Source organism: Oryzias melastigma, linkage group LG16, assembly GCF_002922805.2.
Source record: "Oryzias melastigma strain HK-1 linkage group LG16, ASM292280v2, whole genome shotgun sequence".
In the NCBI taxonomy this organism is placed as follows: domain Eukaryota; kingdom Metazoa; phylum Chordata; class Actinopteri; order Beloniformes; family Adrianichthyidae; genus Oryzias; species Oryzias melastigma.
In genome coordinates, this window is record NC_050527.1 from 13,788,435 (window position 1) to 13,806,535 (window position 18,101).

Here is an 18,101-nt window from a genome sequence, read left to right on the forward strand (position 1 = left end):
CTAATATGACACATGAAATGGTAGATAGACCGACGAAAGTTCTATTTTATTTAAAGAACAGAAGTTGGTGATCTTGAAAACGGAAGTTGAACTTTTATTTTATTATTATTGATATTATTTTCTTAATCCTTTGGAACGGACGGACACCCTCAGGTGTCCTTCTGTGCAGCTGTTAGATCAGCGTAATAAAACTCAGTCTCTGAAATAAACATAAACTTATGTGAACATTCTGTGACTGACTTTTTATGGAAATAAGGAGAGAATATGACAATTATTAGTAGTTTTTAGAAAAAAAAAAGTGATCTTTAGCTTTAATAAATAAAGAAGAAATCCTACAACGAGGAAATCGATCATTATTTTTCATTTTGGGATGGGGACCAACATGAATCCAGCTGGATCAAACTTTTCCCCAAAAAAACATATTTTATTATGTTTTACAAACACAAAAAGGAAAACTGAATAGTAAAAAAAAAAAAAAAAAAAAAATCCATTATAATTAAAAATTAAAAGTTAAGAAGTTTGCTCTGTGAAAAAAAGTACAACTTCCTTTTTTGAGGTCACCGACTTCCGCCCTTTAAATAAAATACCCTTTCAGTTGGACATCCATTGGCTCTACAGGCTCTATCCACCATTACCATCCATCCATCTTCTTGACCGCTGCTTCCCTTTCGGGGTCGCGGGGGTGCCGGAGCCTATCCCGGCTACTGAAGGGCGAAGGCGGGGTACACCCTGGACAGGTCGCCAGTCCGTCGCAGGGCCGCAATCACTCACACATCCACTCCCACATTCACACCTAGGGGCAATTCAGAGTCACCAATTAACCTATGAAGCATGTTTTTGGATGGTGGGAGGAAGCCGGAGTCCCCGGTGAAAACCCACGCATGCACGGGGAGAACATGCAAACTCCACACAGAAAGGTCCCAGCCGGGATTCGAACCGGGGCCTTCTCGCTGTGAGGCGAGAGCGCTAACCACTTGCGCCACCGTGCAGCCCATCCACCATTACATCTACCATTTTACCTGCAGCTGGGTGCCTCTCCTGAGAGTGGATTTGGGAATATGTCACTCAAACATTTTGAGCATTCAAACTTTCATTTGCACATCTGTGCATTTGATTGGCCAATTAACAACTTGTAATAAAAAATATCATTCAAAAAACTATGACAGGCTGTTTAGTTCTCAATAGAAGTCTATGGGATTTTGGTTTCTTGGGGTTGGCGGGTACTTCCTATTTGGAACGTGAAAGGGGGCGGAGTTGCTCAGTCCAGTTCTCATAAAAGTCAGTGGTTTGATAAAAGATTCTTGCAGGACAGAAATTACTCCATGAATAACTGAGTCAGAATACTGATTTGGACTTCTTGACTTAGATACATCAAGTTGTGCACTATATCTTTCTTTCTTTCTTTTTTTTTTTTTTTTTTGTCTCCAAACGTTCAAATCCGTATATATTTTCACAGGTTATGGCCTACATGCTGTCCATGCCCTACACTTACAGTTACATAAGTGACTACATATACTACAGCTGTGGCACAGGTAATTTGCGATGCAACAGTAACATCAAATTCTTCCTCTCCTCCGAGTCTATTTTTAACCAGCAGAGCTGAGTAGATTACAGCTCCTCTGTCTAAGATCAATGTCTGATCAGGATGCCTCTGTAATTGCAGAATTCTGAACCCGTCTTATGGCATAACGTTCCCCTGGGACAGTGAGCGCGTCATCTCTGTGTGCACAAAGAAGGTCTTGAGCTCTCCTTTGCCCTTGACATTAATAAAGCCTCGGCAAGAACACATGTATCCCAGAGTGAGAAGGATGAAACTCGTCTCCTCCGTCACCTGCAGAGGAAAAAAACATACGGGTAAAGTCAATTTTGCTCATCTGACACGACTAGAATACATTTCTGTAGGCAGAAATAGTCTAAGTCTCCACAGGAAAAGTTTTATACCCATTAGTGTCACAAAAAGTGATGGACTTTTCTTGGCATCTCTGCTTCACTAAGCCTGCAGACCAAACCAGCACTGCAGCTGAAGAGCTGTCTAAGAAGGCATGCATGTATGACACTAGCAAAAATGCTCAGATATGAAGTTTAAAATAGAAAAATGGAGGACAAAGCAGTTTTCAGAGAAGACTAGAGGTAAATTTTATCTTGAGCTATAAAAACCTCCAGAACTCTAACAAAGAATACTTTTTATTTTGCTTTCCCCATAGCTTTAAATATCAACAGGCAATCATGCAAAGCCGTCGAGAGCAGCGCAGTTGTGCCGTGCCCCACAGCAGATGGGCTCTGCCAAATGTGTACAAGCTGTGAACTGTAATGCCGCTCTCTGAAGACTAAATGATTGCCACAGCCACATGCCATGCAGGTGGAAAACTATTATATCTTATCAGCGCTCAGACAGAAGGCCAATATGGGATTTGAAGATGTCATATGATGCCGGGCTGATGAGATGCCCTTGCTGCTGTAAGTGGTGCATGCGGAGGGAAGGGAAGTTTTATCTTTTGCACATCTGTGCTGCCATTTAAATGTCAAAAAAAAGAAAAAAAAAGTGGAAAAAAGGGAACCGATCCTCTGAGACAGTCAGCGCTACTCATGATGTGAAGACCCATCGGGGCACATCACAGGAGTTTCCTGTGCTTGCTTTTGGAAATCCCAAACATAAAAAAGGACTTTTTCAAGTTTCTCTAAACAAAATTCTCTTATATTCTTATATGCTAAAAAACAGCAAAGAAAAGCAGAAGTGTATTTAATTAGTAATAAATATATTATTAATGTGGTGAAAAATAGAAGCAGCTGAGACTTATGAAAACTACTTATTATTTTACTTTTTTGTATATTTATTAATTTTGGAAACAAATACCAATCTAAATTTAAAAAATCTATTTACTGGAGAATATAAGCAAATTTCTTAATGTTTGAATGGACAATCTGGCTTTACACACCTGTATTTTTCCCAACACTCCAGTGCTTTCCATCCTGCTGGCTACATTCACCGTGTTCCCCCAGATGTCATACTGTGGTTTCTGGGCTCCAATGACTCCAGCTATGACTGGACCATGATTTATGCCTGAGAAAGAAAACAGGTCAGTAATAAACAGGTGGATTCTGTCTTCTTCTTCATGGTATTCAAACCAGGATCAATATATTTTCTGATGTTTTAGTTCAATGTTTTTCTCTTTTGTTTGTTTTGTTTTTTTTAATTTTGGAGCATAATTTCACCCAAAACAAGTGATTGTGTGAATGCTTAGTAAGCATTCAACCTATAAATATTCTCCTGCTCTTTTTTGTACATTTTTTTGGCAAGTGAATACTCAGTCACACTGTCAGCAATTTCAGCAATCTTGGTATCAAAAGTTCAGCTCGTTCAGGACATTACTGCGTGTATTTTTTGCATTAATAAACGTTATAGTTTTTGAAATACTGAGCAAAATATGCACCATAGGAAATGAATGAGAATGTTTTCAAATTTTAAAATTCTAAGTAAGTTAGCAACAAGCCTTTAATTATATTCAGGTGCTATGTTTTAATCTCTTATAGTAATTATTTAAAAAATTTAGTTCACATAATATTTTACCAACAAGCTTACGTTTTTGGTTAATTTGCTATATATTGGGGTTTTTAGGCTAATTTAGAGTTTAGCTTTTATTTTAGCAACAGGCAAACATTTTTGACTAATTTAGTTTACTGAGGATTTTTAGGATATTTAGAAGTTTAGCTTTTATTTAAGTAACGTGCTAGCTTTTTGGCTAATTTAATTTAAGCAACACACTTAATAATTTTGCTAAATGTATTAGGGATTTTTAAGCATTTTTTTTTTTTTTTAAATTTAGGTCAACTTCAGTGCTCCTTCATAGTTCTTTAACGACATTTCCAGTCTTTTCGCAAATTTAACAATTTGCAAATAGCTTTTACATTTTCAGCAATTAAAGTAAATTGTGTCACCTTTTTCAGCAAAAACTTCAGTTTTTTTCTTGATTTTTTTCTTGACTTTTTTTCTTGATTTTTAAAGCAAAGTTTTTAACATCTTTTACTGTAAAATGATAAGTGATAAAAGCCCAAATCATGTGTTTATATTGAAATTCTCTGAGATGGCAGCGTAGCTCCTACTATCAGAGTCTGATTCAGTCTCTGATTACTTAAAAATGAAACCTGTGGAAGAGTGGGGAGAGCACCTTCAGGCAATCAGACATGGGTTTGGTGTAATCCTTGTGCTTAAAGACCAGTGTCCCTTTCTGATGGAGTCTATTAAGCCCCCTCTGCTAGCAGCAGGGTTGTACCGTCATACCCACGCACGCTGCTGAGCTAATGGAGCGTCCCATGCTGAGCCCAGCACAGACAGGTGGAAGGTATCGAACTCTTTTGCACCATGCAGGGAGGAAGGTTTAACTTACATGAAGACAACATCTACAAAATCCAATTTCCCTTTAACCCTTTAACACTGCGCCAGCTCGCTGTTGGAGCTCATTTATGCCCGGCTCTGCAGTTTGGGGGAGTTTAAAATTTGAGGAACATTAGCTGGGAAATCATGCAAAATGCAGTAAAAATTCTCATCCGTCTACATCAACCATTTTCGTTGAATGTTTTAATTTTGGGGGAAGATTCTTAGTTAGATTGCTGCACATTATCATGCATTTTTAACTGCTGATCTAGAAAGTCCTCTGCTATTTAAACTATTCCAGGAAAATAAACTGCTTTCATCATTTTATATGGGTCACTGAGTTCTAGTGCTTCCTCCTCAACCATGTTTTATTAAATCCATCCTATATGCTCGCATGCCATGTCTGATGGTAATATATACAGGCTTTCTGATCTTTGACTGATGACTGATGAATTTGTCTTACATGTCCATAGAAGTTGTATTTGATTCTTTTCTTTTATCTGAGATAAGCTCTATCTCAAAAGTTTTTTCATTTTAAAATGTGTACAGAACTTATTTCTTTGATGTAAAGTAGTGTTTAGTAAAACTGATTTCCTGATGTACATCAAAGTCCAGATACCTAAATTGATCATAGCAGAAGGTTTCTTAGGCATTTCCAACTCAAGTGTGATGTGTATTAAAGTCCCCCTCTGATGAAAATACTCTTTTTTGAGTTTTTAACATGGATGTGGGATTTTTCTTATGAAAGAGAGCAAATGTAATAAGAAATCATTTCCAAGTATTTCTTATATATAAATCGCTGAGTCAAATTGTTGCAGACAGGTTCTGATTGAACGTTTTGACGTCACAATGGCCAACCTGCACATGTGTTAAAGCCCTCATCTGCTGGCTAGCATGTCTACCTCAGGTGCCAGAGAAGAGAAGATGGCATCTTTCCACTGACAGTTGTCAAATGAGACGCCGTTCACATTTTACAAGTCTACATATTTCTTCTGCTTTTTTTTCCCCCAGTAAGTGTCATCACAAGGTTTCAGTCTCACGTGTTGTCCCATTATTTCATATTTTTAGATATCTATTAACATTTTATCTATTGTAATGTTTTCTATTTTCCCATTAGTAGCCTGTCACGCATCCAGGTGTGTGAAATTTGCTCTCCACATTTGGCCCATTCCCTGAGGGATGGGTCATAGGGACTGATGACACATTTTGGTGGTTTATCCCCCCAATCCTACCCCTTAATACTGAGTGTCAAGCGGGGAGGTATTTGAACTAACAACCTTCCAGTCTCAGGGTGGACACTCTACCACAAAGCCACTGAGCTGAGTAGGAAAACTGAGTAACATTTTAGTTAGGAAACTATTTCTGAGAAATGTTCCTTGTCTCATCCCAGATTTGGTTTGCTAATCCATTAAAGACTGGGATGAAGAAAGAAAAAAAAAAGTTAAGCAAATCTGAACAAACGTGCTTCTGTGAGCATCAAGGAGTTTTAACGATTTGGAAATACTTTTCTTCTCAGTGGACTTCTGACTGAATTGCCTGTCATCTTGAAAACATGTTTAATTGATGCATTTTATCTTCAAGCACTGTTTTGCAGACATTTTTGTATCTCTAAATCCAAGATAGTTCAGTGCAGTCTGGTGAATACGAAAAGTTCTGCCTGCTGGCACGTCTGTGTGATTCTGGTGGTTTGCTGTGTTTGTGATTCTAATAAGTTTGCTGCATTTCTGTTTGTCCATGATATTTTAGTACTTTACAACCAAAGCTTGACACTTATAAACATATTTTTGCATTATATTTACCTACAATTTATAGTGTAAGATGGTAATTTATTTTTTCCAGTGTTACTCACCAACTCTGAGCTTAAAGTCATTGAAGGAGTGTTTGTTAATAACATCCAGTTTTCCCACCAGGGCAAACGCAAACTCCACCATGGTTCCAATGTGCATGTACTGTCTGTCACGTTCCTGCAGGAGGACGATCAACAGTTACAAATCAGTTTCTGGTTGAATGTTTTACTCTTTTTTTTTTATACAAGTTATGTTCTCATCATATTACTCATGTGCTTACTTGGCATGTGTGTTCAGGTCCTGATGAGGCATTAAGTCCAGTAGCAGCCATGTAAGTGCTGCCAATTGTCTTGATTTTCTCCACTCCACTGAATTTAGGTTTGGAAAGAAGCTGCACAAATATACACAAACATAACAGGAACATTAATAAAATAAAATTGTATTCAAATGAATTCATTTAAGGATCAGTGAAAATTGTGTTTTTGGTGTTTTTAACATGTTCTTGTAGCATTTTTCTTATGATGAAGAACATATTTGAAGAAAATTAAGCTCAAAACGGCATTTCTGAGTTTTCTTTTTCAAGTTGAATCAGGAAACCAATAACGCAGATGGAAAAACCTTGTTTTTGTGACGTAGAAGCTACAATCAGGAGGCTACAAGCTCACTGATCCACTCCATTCTGATGGAACCACTTGCATACAAATAGATCCATGCATGTCTCGTGTCAAAGTCAAGGCCTGGGGGCCGTATCCGTCGCACCAGATCATTTTATTTTATTGTTAATAACATCTCAATGATATCTTGCGCTTGTAACATATTGTAGAAACATTACGATTATGGAGGCTCAGTTATAATGATCTATGGCTTTCTTTTTGGAACACATCAGGGGGTCACCATCCTCTCCCTCCCTCTCACAGAAAGAAATAAATATAACCGGATAAAATAACTACGGGCAAAACTTGCACCGGTAATGCTAGGTTGAGAGTGTGAGGGGCTGTAAGCTAGCGGGAGAGCATGTAAACAGCTTGTTCAGTTATGGGTGACAGGAAGTGGGGACGGGCTTGCTTCACATCAACAGTCCCACTCAGAGGCAAATTTTCTAATGAATTACTGCTGCTCTACAGAAACGATGACCTAAAAAAGTTTTTGATTTTGGCTAAAAAGAGCCCAATCATAATTAAAAGACCCCTGGAAACCCTTTACAAATAAATCAAACGGTGATCAGAGTGGGACTTTGAGTCTTGAGATGCTGAAGTCTGATTGAGAGGCAATTTTGCAAGCTGCTAGAAGAGCAAAAGCATCCTCTGAGGCAAGCGAGACGGTGCAGCCGCAATCATGACGGTGACTTACCTCATCAAAGTCAGCAATAATTTCATTGAGGAGCCTGAGGCACTCTAGTCCCTCCTTGTTGACGTCTGATTCAGTGTAGAACTCCTTAAAGTCTGGGATTGAGGCGAACATGACACACACCAGATCGTAGGACTGGTGGTACAGATCCTGCATACCAAAACGCAGACGTAAACACATGGAGAAGTTAGTTTGGAAAGCTGCCTGGAAAACAATATCCTTACATTGAAATATTGAATTGACTTTAATGCATTACATACTCGTGGATGACAGACAAATACGTCATCTACACAAAAGTCTGGAAACACTTAATAAAAGTCTCTTGGAAAAGCTGCTTCTTTGCTATATTACACAAGTCAAAACCCGAATTATGCATCAGACAAGCAAATGGAGGTGGGCAGATCACCCAGACAGTAACCAGACGCTTGCTCTGGAGAGCACTGGAGGACCAAATCAGTTCAACAGCAAACAGATTTTTGCTGTCATGTCTCTCAAATATTCTAGCAGTCGGTCCATGTCTATTAAAATGTACATGATTTTTTTTTTTTGGAAGCTTCAATCTGCTTCAAATTTCTTTCCTTTTTGGTCTGACAGAGCAGAAATTAAATGATCATTATCATAGAAAAAACAATGTCACGTTTTCTGTTTAATACTACCAAAATGATAAAAAAACAATAAAAACAACATACTGGAATGAAGAGAAAGTTTTAAACACCTCATTCTTCCAGTTCCGAGCCAAAAAGTGTTCTGCAACATGTGCAGGCAGGACGTTCTCCAGCAAGACCCGGTTGAGGTTCTCCATGGTTTCAATCTCCTCACACTCCTTCTTGAACTTGTTTTTCCAGAGGAAGTCTAACCTACAGTAATATTCATTCTGTTACAAGAGGACACAGAGGTGAAGAAGACTGAAGGTACAACTGCACTTCTGTCAAGTGACACAAAAAGAGAAACCACGTGGACAACAACAAAAACCAAATCCAGCAAATTGAAGAAACGAAAAACCCAGAGTGAAGCTTTTAAGAATTTAGAGATGAATCACAGAAGTCAATAACAGTAAAATCAGAGCAAAGTCCTGATGTTCTGAAGAGACAGGAAAAGGCATGATAAGAGAACATTAGATTGTCCCTCTGTGAAAGTGTTTTACTAAAAAATCCTGACTCTTTTTCTCAGAAATCAGAGGGAATAAAAATCAGAAAAAGGAAACAGTTTTGTGTAAAAATAACCTAATTCTATCTAGTGAAGCTACGTTAACACTCGGAATGTGTCAAAGAACGCAAGTCCTTGAATGCTCTTGTTCCATATGGTGATCACACTGTACTGTTGTTCCCCATTACTAGTGTGTGTGCCTATTTGGAAGAAGCTTTTTCTGAAACTTCAAAGCTGTGCAAATCTCACAAGAGGCTTTTCCCGCTCACAGCTCTATTCTGATATATGAAAGGCACACCTGTGCAATAATCACGCTGTCTAATCAGCATCTTTTAATATGGATTATCTCAACAAAGGAAAGCTGATCTCTATCACAGAAATAGTTGTTTTGTGTTTGGAAAAATTGGATCAGATCTTTGAGTTCATCACAAGTTTTAGTCAGAAACAATTAGGAGCAAAAACAAAAGTGTTGTGTTAATATTTTTGTTCAGTGTGAAAGAGGGGGCCCTTAAATACATCCATTGCAAATTTGGTGCTTGTACCACAAAATTCCCAATTTGCACTTATATCTGCTATAGTGTCACACTCCTCTACAATTATGATCCTCTACATGACCGTTCTATTCTTGACTGGATTTGTTTTCAAATAACACTTGTGTTCCTTTTAGAAAGATACTTCCTAACATTTCCTTATTGTAATTGAAGAATTTCTCAAGAAACCTGCTGGTTGGTGCAAGAAAATCCAGAAAAGTTGCATTTCACACATGAAATTACGGGATGAAGGAGGACAAAGCATGCAGAATGCATGAGAGCTGACCTAGCTGGAAAGGGTGCTAATTGGGACGACTGAATTTGACTCAGAGTAGGGCAGAAAGCAGCTTCTTACCATCACTGACTAAGTGCCTGCTTGAATTAACATGAGGCTCAATGATTAAGGGCTCCTGTTTTTTTTTTTCCCCAAAGGTCACAGAAAATAAAGAGGTTTGCAGAGAGAGGGAAGAACCTGTAGTTTCAGAAGTGAACTTCTGTCTGCAAGCACATTAAACATTTAAATCTCTCGTGGCGCTGGGGAAAGTCTGCGACCCATTTGACCCACAAAAACTGCTTCTTGCTCAGCCGGGCACTACAGCACACCAAAAACAGGTCAAGCGTGAAGGAGCATTAAAGGGGGGAATATTTAAAATGTAGTTTTCCACCATCGTGTCAACATGATCCATTTGTCAAAGAATGACAGAGGCTATATTACTTAGGAAAACGTTCAGTCACAAAGACAAATAAAGGGTCATATGAGTAGCATGTATCGGCGAAAAATGTGTGGCAGTGATTTAATAATGGCTCATAGCTTAAATTTGATTTTAAAAGGTGTGATGATAGAATGTGACACAGGAGACGGCAGATAAAGTCATTCAGACTATCAGACCAAAAGCTTACCTGTCGGGCAAGCACAAGCAGAGTGATGAAGAAGATAAAGAGCGAGATAGAACCCATAGTCTTCAGGTTTTTGAGAACTCCTGGTCTGGGGAAACAAAAATCAAAAGGAAAAGAGTGTAAGGTAAGAGGACATCTGATAAGAGATGGAAAATAAAAAAGAAGGGGAGATGGGAGGGAAATGATTTTGAAATTTAGAACACTGATGAATGTCATCTGGTTTTATCCCGAGCTGTCACTCGGTTCAGACTGTCACTTCTGCTTTACTGTGACAAGAGCTTGTTTACTATTTGTGCGGCAGGAGAAGAGCTTTCCTGTCTCTGTGCCTTCAAAAGGAACATTTGGCAAAAAAAAAAAAAAAATGCTCCAAAGAATAAAGAAAAATGTGGTACTTAAAATCCACTTTTTTTATTCTGTGACAAAGTGTTTCAACTTTTCATGTCAACAATTTGACAATATATTGTGATATTTAATTTACTTGTATTAATTTAAAATGTTGACAAGACTATATTTAATTAATTTAATATGAGCGTCCTTCTGTGTCTTACATTTGTTTTCCACCTGAACCCCGACCACTAGGTGGCAGCATAGCACACTGAGCCTCTTTGTAGATCTCTACAATGCGACAAAAACAACAAGATCTCACAAGAACCAGATTGTTCTAAATATTTATTCAGCCTTGTGGTTTTTGTTTTTATAAGACATGTACTTTTTCGTTTTTATTTGGTATGGGTACCAAATCGAAACTCTGAGCCAGATTGCTGCCAGGATCATATTAAAATATTGATTGCGGTGCTTTGTAGCTGGCTCAGACAAAAACGAGTGAAAAAATACAGCTGCCCAGCGGCTCATGGACCCTTAGCTTAAAAAATAATGAAAATTTGTTCTGGTATAATCTTGGGATATATCGCGATACGTATCATATTGTGAAGTACGTATCGCGATACGTATCACCAGACTCGAGACCATCAGAATCTTGTCAATACACACCCCTAGTCATTAAATTAAAAGTCAATTAATGCATCTTATTTTTTTTAAAGATTCTTGACAAACATCTTTAATGCATCAAATCATAGGATCGTTTTTATTTGGGATGGGTACCAAATCAAAACTCTGTGCCATGTTCCTGCCAGCATCATATAAAAATGTGGTAATTCGTAGCAGGCTCAGGAAAAAATGAATGAAGCACAGCAGCTTCATCTTAAAAACACCAGATAACATTTGTTCTAGTATAATCTTGGGATATATCGCGATATGTATCACATCATGAGGTACGTATCACGATATGTATCACATCACCAAACTCTTGCAAATACACACACCTCTAGTCAATGAGCTAAAAGTCTATAATAAAAATCCAAGACTATACATCAAATGTTTCTAATTACTATAAACAAACCTTTCTTCTGTCCTCAATGCCTCAAATCATAGCCTTTCTAAATAAAACATTGTGTGTGATAGGACTCCTGCGGCATCGTTGTATCCTCATTTAAGTGAACACGTTTTGAATTTTAATGGACCCTTCCTCTTATCAAGGGCAGAGCTCAGCAGAAAACCAAGAAAATCTGCCAATTATACGCTTGCCTTCAAATATAGGCAATTTGGCATCAGTTCAGATTTAAAAAGCCTTTAAGCCGCTTGTCTGGGAAAAAAATATTAATTCAGTTTGTTTAGGAAAAACAAACAAAAATAAAATCAATGTTTGTACTAAATTACCATTCCGTATATGCATTAGGAATGCAAATGTTTCAATCAAAAATTATGCACACAGCAACTTTGATGTTTTTTGAAAGTAAGAGTGAGTCAGCCACGAGGTTATGCATTATGGACACAGTTGAATAAGCTAGTCACAAACGAGCATTTTACTGAGGCACATTTAAATAACTTTCTAAGTGAGGGGTTTCCAACCTTCAACACTTAAAAGCCTTTTGGGTCGATTTGTCCACAACCCAGTAGGAGCCAAAAAGCCTTACTACCCCTCTTCAGAAAAATACACACTGATTTTAATTATTTTTATTGTTACTTAGATGATAAATATAAATTAACTGGTGGTTTTGGAAACATTTAAATGTAAAGATAACAAGAAAATACTTTTCTTTTTCCAAATATGAACTAACTTTTGACAACAGTTCACCTTAAGGGTGAGCAAAATTGGGAATTTGGGTACTGATCCGATACCAAGTAATTACAGGACTTGTATTGTCGTTATCAAAATCAATACTTTTCTTTGAAATGTTGTGATTATGAATACTTTTGGAAACACACACATTTCTTTTCATCAAGGGCATAGTAAAATACAAGACGGAGACTTTCTGCAAATAAAAATGTTCAAGTAATTACAACAATCTAACCTGAACATGCATCAAATATAGAACATAAATATAAATAATGGCATAATACAATAATAATAATAAAGCAGTAATTAGTGCTACATTTTAAAACGCTACAATGTAAAAAAAATATATTAAAAAACGTATATATTTAAAAATAAAGGCAATAATAAAACAACATAGTCACTATTTTTTTTTTTTTAAAACAAACAAAAGACACACTGTCATAAAGTAAATTAAAAGTAAAAGTCCCATTAGTTATCACACACCTAGGTGTGTAAAATTTGCTCTCCACATTTTACACATCCCCTGGGGGAGCGGTGAGCTGCAGACACAGGAACATTTGGTGGTTTAAATAAATATAGAAATATAAACAAAGCAAAAAAAAAAAATTGCCATTAGTGCAAATATGTGGTTCTTTAATGACTCTCTCTGCTCTGATGAAGCTGGGAGTGGAGGGCCAAGGTGTGGGGCAGGGGGGGGGGCTGCTGTTTACAAAAACATTGTTGCCAGATAGTGGAGTTTCTGCTCAAATTGGTAACATTGCAGACACACACTTGCATGAGCTCTGAAAGTAAATTCAAGTACTTTACTGTACGTATTAAAGAAAGACTAGAGAAAGTATTGAAAGAATCAGTCTCATTATGGTATTAATGATACTTTATCTTGACATCGATACTATCAATCATCAGATCGATCTGCCTACCCCTACTTGTTCACATGACTTCATTTCAAAATAAAAGACACCCTGTGCCATGTTAGATCCTCTTAATGCAGTAAATATAGTATCAGGTAGTGCAATCTCAGTAGTAATAAAAAAAAAAAAAACAGTTTATTTTATAATTTTTGGTGCAACTCAGCCAGAAATTTGTAAATCTGACAAAACAAAAATTAAATCAGAGCTAATAAAGTGACCCTTACTTTATTTTTTGAAACACAAGGTGCACCTAAAATCCTTTGATTTGTTCAAAAATAGAAAATGTGCTTCATATCCTGGTACACCTTAATTCTGATTGTGCTTATTGACCTCCAAGTAATTTTGCGTGGCACCCAAAAACCTGTCAAAATGTTTTAGCTCAACTTCTACTACTTTCCTTCAGCTGTTTGTGAGTTAAATAAAGTTTAAATTACTTTACAGTGTTTTTTTTATTTTACTTTGCAGCTACTTTTTAAAAATGAAAACCTTTAGGTTTTTATAGTAAGGGAGCCGCATACGGCTCCGGAGCTGCAGGTAGCAGACTCCTGCTCTAGCCCTTTCATTTCTAAGCAGTTTGCTGGTTAATAGTTAAGGAACATTTGTTGCCACACAAAACAAGCTGCATCTGTGTAATTGTAAAATGATCAGCTTTTGATTACCAGCAGGTCTGCCTGCTAAAGATTTAAAACTCATTCTAACTGCTGCTGGCTGCTTTAGTTACCATTAAAAAAATCAGTCTGCTTTTGTAGGTTTGGGAGCACTGCTGAAAATCTATAAACCTCCCATGGGAGCCTTTTATGATTAGCCTCCCTGGTCTATTTACCAGTGACAATAAACCTCCCTTTTAATGTTTTGCACATTACATTCAGTAATCACATTGATCCTGTGATAGTATCGTCTGCACATAATTCAAAATGATCTTTAGTGAACGGAGGCCGTCAATTATAAAACCAGGTGTAAGCTCCTTCATTATGGCTGGATTCAGTTTTATTTACCAGCTCTGCGGCGGCTCACTGCTTTAATGTGCCACACGCTTAAATACGCTGAATAAATTCTTCAGAAACATGGGCCCTGGGGATTGCATCCTAACAAGCATGTGTCACCGTTCGGTCCAACTTGATTTTAAATGTCCTGTGACACACACCCCTCCATGGGGAAGGCTTCTTTTTCACTTTCTCAAAATAGCTAGTTTCATTCCTAATTAGCTCAGTATGCTGCTGATCCTTATTAGGCAGCAAATGTCCTGATTTGTTGGCAGCAGGGATGTCTCTGGCTGGCTCTGGAGCAGAGTGTGGAGAAATGACTGCAGCATGTAGGAAACATGTTCACTGGAATAAATTCTCAGAAAATGATCGGTCAGAGTTGAATATTTGTAAAAAAAAATAGTCAATGTGTAGTGACGTGGATTGGCCAGGGGTGCAACATTTCTATAAGTTAACATTGACGAGACTCAACAAGACACCTCTTTAACATACCTGTCCAGACTCTCGGTCTTGTACAGAAACCGGCTGTATTCGTCTAGCAGAGAGGAATGAGTTTGTAGGATAATAATGTTATAAACCACCACGGCTGATAGCATAATGATCATCTTCAGCTCGTAGTTTATCCGTAGAAACACGGAGCAAGAAATCAAACCCAGGATGCAACTGTAAATGAAATACTGGAAAAGAAAGAAGTCAGTGAGTCATTTATGTTACAGTTAAATAACATTAAAAAAAAAAAACATATTTCACTGAAAGACCCACTCCGATCATCTTTTGATCAATTTTAAATGTTCTCAGTGATCTTTTAATTATGGCATGTTTTAACAAAATAAAATAAAATCCTGTGTTGATTTCTGGGACATAGTTTCAGCAGAGCAGCAGGAGTTCATTAGAACTTTGCCTCTAAGCAACCCCACCCCCCTTTCCCCTCTCTGTTGCTGGGAGCTCTGTTTAAAGCAGGGGTCCCCAAATTGGATCCGGCCCTCCTCCTTTGGCCCGGCCGCTAAACAGTATCAGAAACCCATTGTTTGCATATCCATCCATCCATCCATTTTCTTGTCCGCTCCTTCCCTTTCGGGGTCGCGGGGTGCCGGAGCCTATCGCGGCTACTGAAGGGCGAAGGCGGGGTACACCCTGGACAGGTCGCCAGTCTGTCGCAGGGCCTCAATCACACACATTCACACCTAGGGGCAATTTAGAGTCACCAATTAACCTATGAAGCATGTTTTTGGACGGTGGGAGGAAGCCGGAGTCCCCGGTGAAAACCCACGCATGCACGGGGAGAACATGCAAACTCCACACAGAAAGGTCCCAGCCGGGAGTCGAACCGGGGCCTTCTCACTGTGAGGCAAGAGTGCTAACCACTGCGCCACCGTGCAGCCCATTGTTTGTATATATATTTTTATATATAATTTAATTTTTTATTTTATTTTTTTGCTTTAGTATTGTTTTTTCTACAAAGATTACAGAAAGGAATTATTAAAACTTAGTTAAATATTGCACTCTGGAAAAAATAATTGTTTACATTTTGGCACATGCTGTGATTGTTACACTTTTTCTGTCAGTCTACAATCTGACCCTCACCCCACATCAGAGAAGAAAACATTGATGTGGATCTCACAAGGAAAAAAGATGTGGGTCCCTCTGGTTTAAAGGGTAACCAAACAGTAAATCAACTTTTTTTTAAGCTGTTGGCCCCTATAAATGAGGGTTTAAAAGTTCTGTCTGTTGGTCCTTGCCATATTTTTGACAATAAAAAAAAAAAAAAAAACTTGCTTAATTCCTGAAACTGTAGTCTAGAATTGTCTCTGTGCTGCCCCCTACAGGTTGAAATTAGGCATTACAGTTGAATTTGGTGATTGGTCAACTGATATAAGTTTCACGTCATCATCTTTGCAGTGTAAAAGCCCCGCCCATCTTTGATTCTGTAACGGTCGGTCGTGTTAGCTTTAGCATGGCTAACAGGTGTTTGCCTAAGGATGTCAAAAATCTACTGGCTTGCACAACTTTCCAGTGGACTTGGAAGTTAGATAACAGTGGTTGAATGCAATTGGCATTGAACACAGTGAGCTCCGTCCTAGTGATGGGATTTGTGATGAATGTTTCATTCTGGATTGTTTGCTTAATACTTTAGCCTTTATTAGCTTATGATGCTAGCATAATTTCACCACTAAACCATGGGTCCCCTTTGGTCTGGACCATAAGCGCCTGCCTCGGGAGAAGGTGGAGGAGAAAAATCCTCAACTTCTACAACTGCTTCACTTTTCTCAGTACCATATTGAAGACGCAGAGTGACTATGTTACCTCAAGCTAATTTTACTGTAACTGTCAATCAGTCCGCTCAGCCCGCCCCCTTTTTTTCTGAGAGTGGAGTCCTGTTACCCTTTAAGTGTAGGGAGCTTGTAGCCTGCCCAGCGTATTTTTTTACATCCCAAATATACTCTTTTCAAACAGCTTTTTTGTCCATCTACTCCTGATTCACAACAATTAGAATAAAGAAATACTCAGAAATGCAATTTTAGGCTTAATTTAAAAAAAAAAAAAAGCAACAAGAACCTTTTAAAACACGATTTTCATCGGAGTGGGTCTTCAAGAAATACACTAATGTAATTAATATTTACTTACAGGAAGGTAGAAATTGTTTTTTCCCGTGAAGGGGATATGTTGATCATTTGAGTAAAAAAGTGTCTCATTGGATGAATTGTTGAAAACTGGAGCCGACGCTCTTTTATCCAAAAAGAACTAGAAGAGAGAAAACAAAAAGAACATTTGAAAGATTTTCTAGCCCTTTCAGAAAGTGCCACATTATCATCCAATTAAAGATAGGAAAAACCATAAAGTCACACATTAGAAACCCATTTTCTCTGTTTGCTTTGCATGTCAGAATGTGAAGTGATGAAATCGTCTGCATTTAACTTGCAGGCGGAAAATAAAATCTTGTTAGATAGGAGGCCAATAGTGACAGCCATTCAATAACAGCCATTAAAGTATGCCTGCAGGATAAAATGAGGATTGGCCGCCCCACAGAGCAAAGCCAAGTTGATTTGGTCCATTTGCCTTGAGCAACTGACCCTTGTCAGGCGCAAAACATGATTATAATCTCTGCAATCGATTTGTGTGTAGGTATAAACCAGGGTCCTGACATCGTCCTTTATCACACAACCTCCTCTGAAGCCTCAGGCAACAGTTCCACCTTTATCTGAGACTTTATGCATTTGTTTATACGCTCTGGTGACATTAACCTCACAATCAGATACATTTGGGGGAAAAAAAAACAAAAGGCAAAAACACCAAAGAAAATATTAAATGGTTGCAAAAAAGGGGGGCTTATCGGGACATGCAACGGGAGGGCAAACATGACAAGAAAACCACAATATTTATGACTGCAGACTCAAAGGATGACTGAACAAAACATCTCTAATTTGCTTAAAGCCCCACTCCAACTATATTTTTATTGATCGAAAATCATTCCCAGTGGTCTTTTCGTTATGATTATGCAGTTTTTAGCCAAAATCTAAAAGCCTGTGTTGTTTTTTTAACCCTTATATTGTATATTTAACCGTTTTCCAGTGTAAAAATTGGTCAACTTTGATCCAAACACAATAAAAGGGTCAAAAATCAGATTGAGATGTGATACTTCAGATATGAGAAAAATGTTTCTTTAATAGATATTTTCTGCAGCGTATCAGTAGTTCATCAGAAATTCCCTTCTGGGTCGTGGGCAGTACTGTTGGTGCAGTAAGCCCACCCTCATTTCCTATTATCCTGTTGTTTAACCCTAGAACTCTTTCACTATAAAAAGTTACACCATCACTGTTGCCGGGTAATTTTCTCATTAAAAATAGATCAAGATATGACAACACATGATAAATTAGAGTAGTTTTCTTTTATTTCAAACTGTGCTTTATGCAACAATGTGGGGGAAAAAAAGCATATGAAGATCCTAAGAATATGCTTGAAAATGACTGAAAAAGTAGTAATTTGAGAAGAAAAAAATTCTAAAAAAAGAAAT

The 18,101-nt window shown here is 37.8% G+C and overlaps 1 protein-coding gene across 1 annotated transcript in view; it reads right to left on the reverse strand.

Moving 5' to 3' along the window:
* Positions 1-1,398: 1,398 nt before the first annotated feature.
* Positions 1,399-18,101, reverse strand: part of adcy2a (adenylate cyclase 2a) — a 67,289-nt gene continuing 50,586 nt past the window's right edge. Inside the window, exons 17-25 of the mRNA XM_024267549.2 lie at positions 16,715-16,831; positions 14,582-14,766; positions 10,083-10,167; positions 8,222-8,380; positions 7,510-7,656; positions 6,440-6,550; positions 6,222-6,336; positions 2,937-3,061; positions 1,399-1,831 (exon numbers count right to left, since the gene is read on the reverse strand). Of these exons, the coding sequence (XP_024123317.1) occupies positions 1,679-1,831; positions 2,937-3,061; positions 6,222-6,336; positions 6,440-6,550; positions 7,510-7,656; positions 8,222-8,380; positions 10,083-10,167; positions 14,582-14,766; positions 16,715-16,831 (1,197 nt within the window). The 3' untranslated portion in view covers positions 1,399-1,678. The remainder of the gene's footprint in view (positions 1,832-2,936; positions 3,062-6,221; positions 6,337-6,439; positions 6,551-7,509; positions 7,657-8,221; positions 8,381-10,082; positions 10,168-14,581; positions 14,767-16,714; positions 16,832-18,101) is intronic.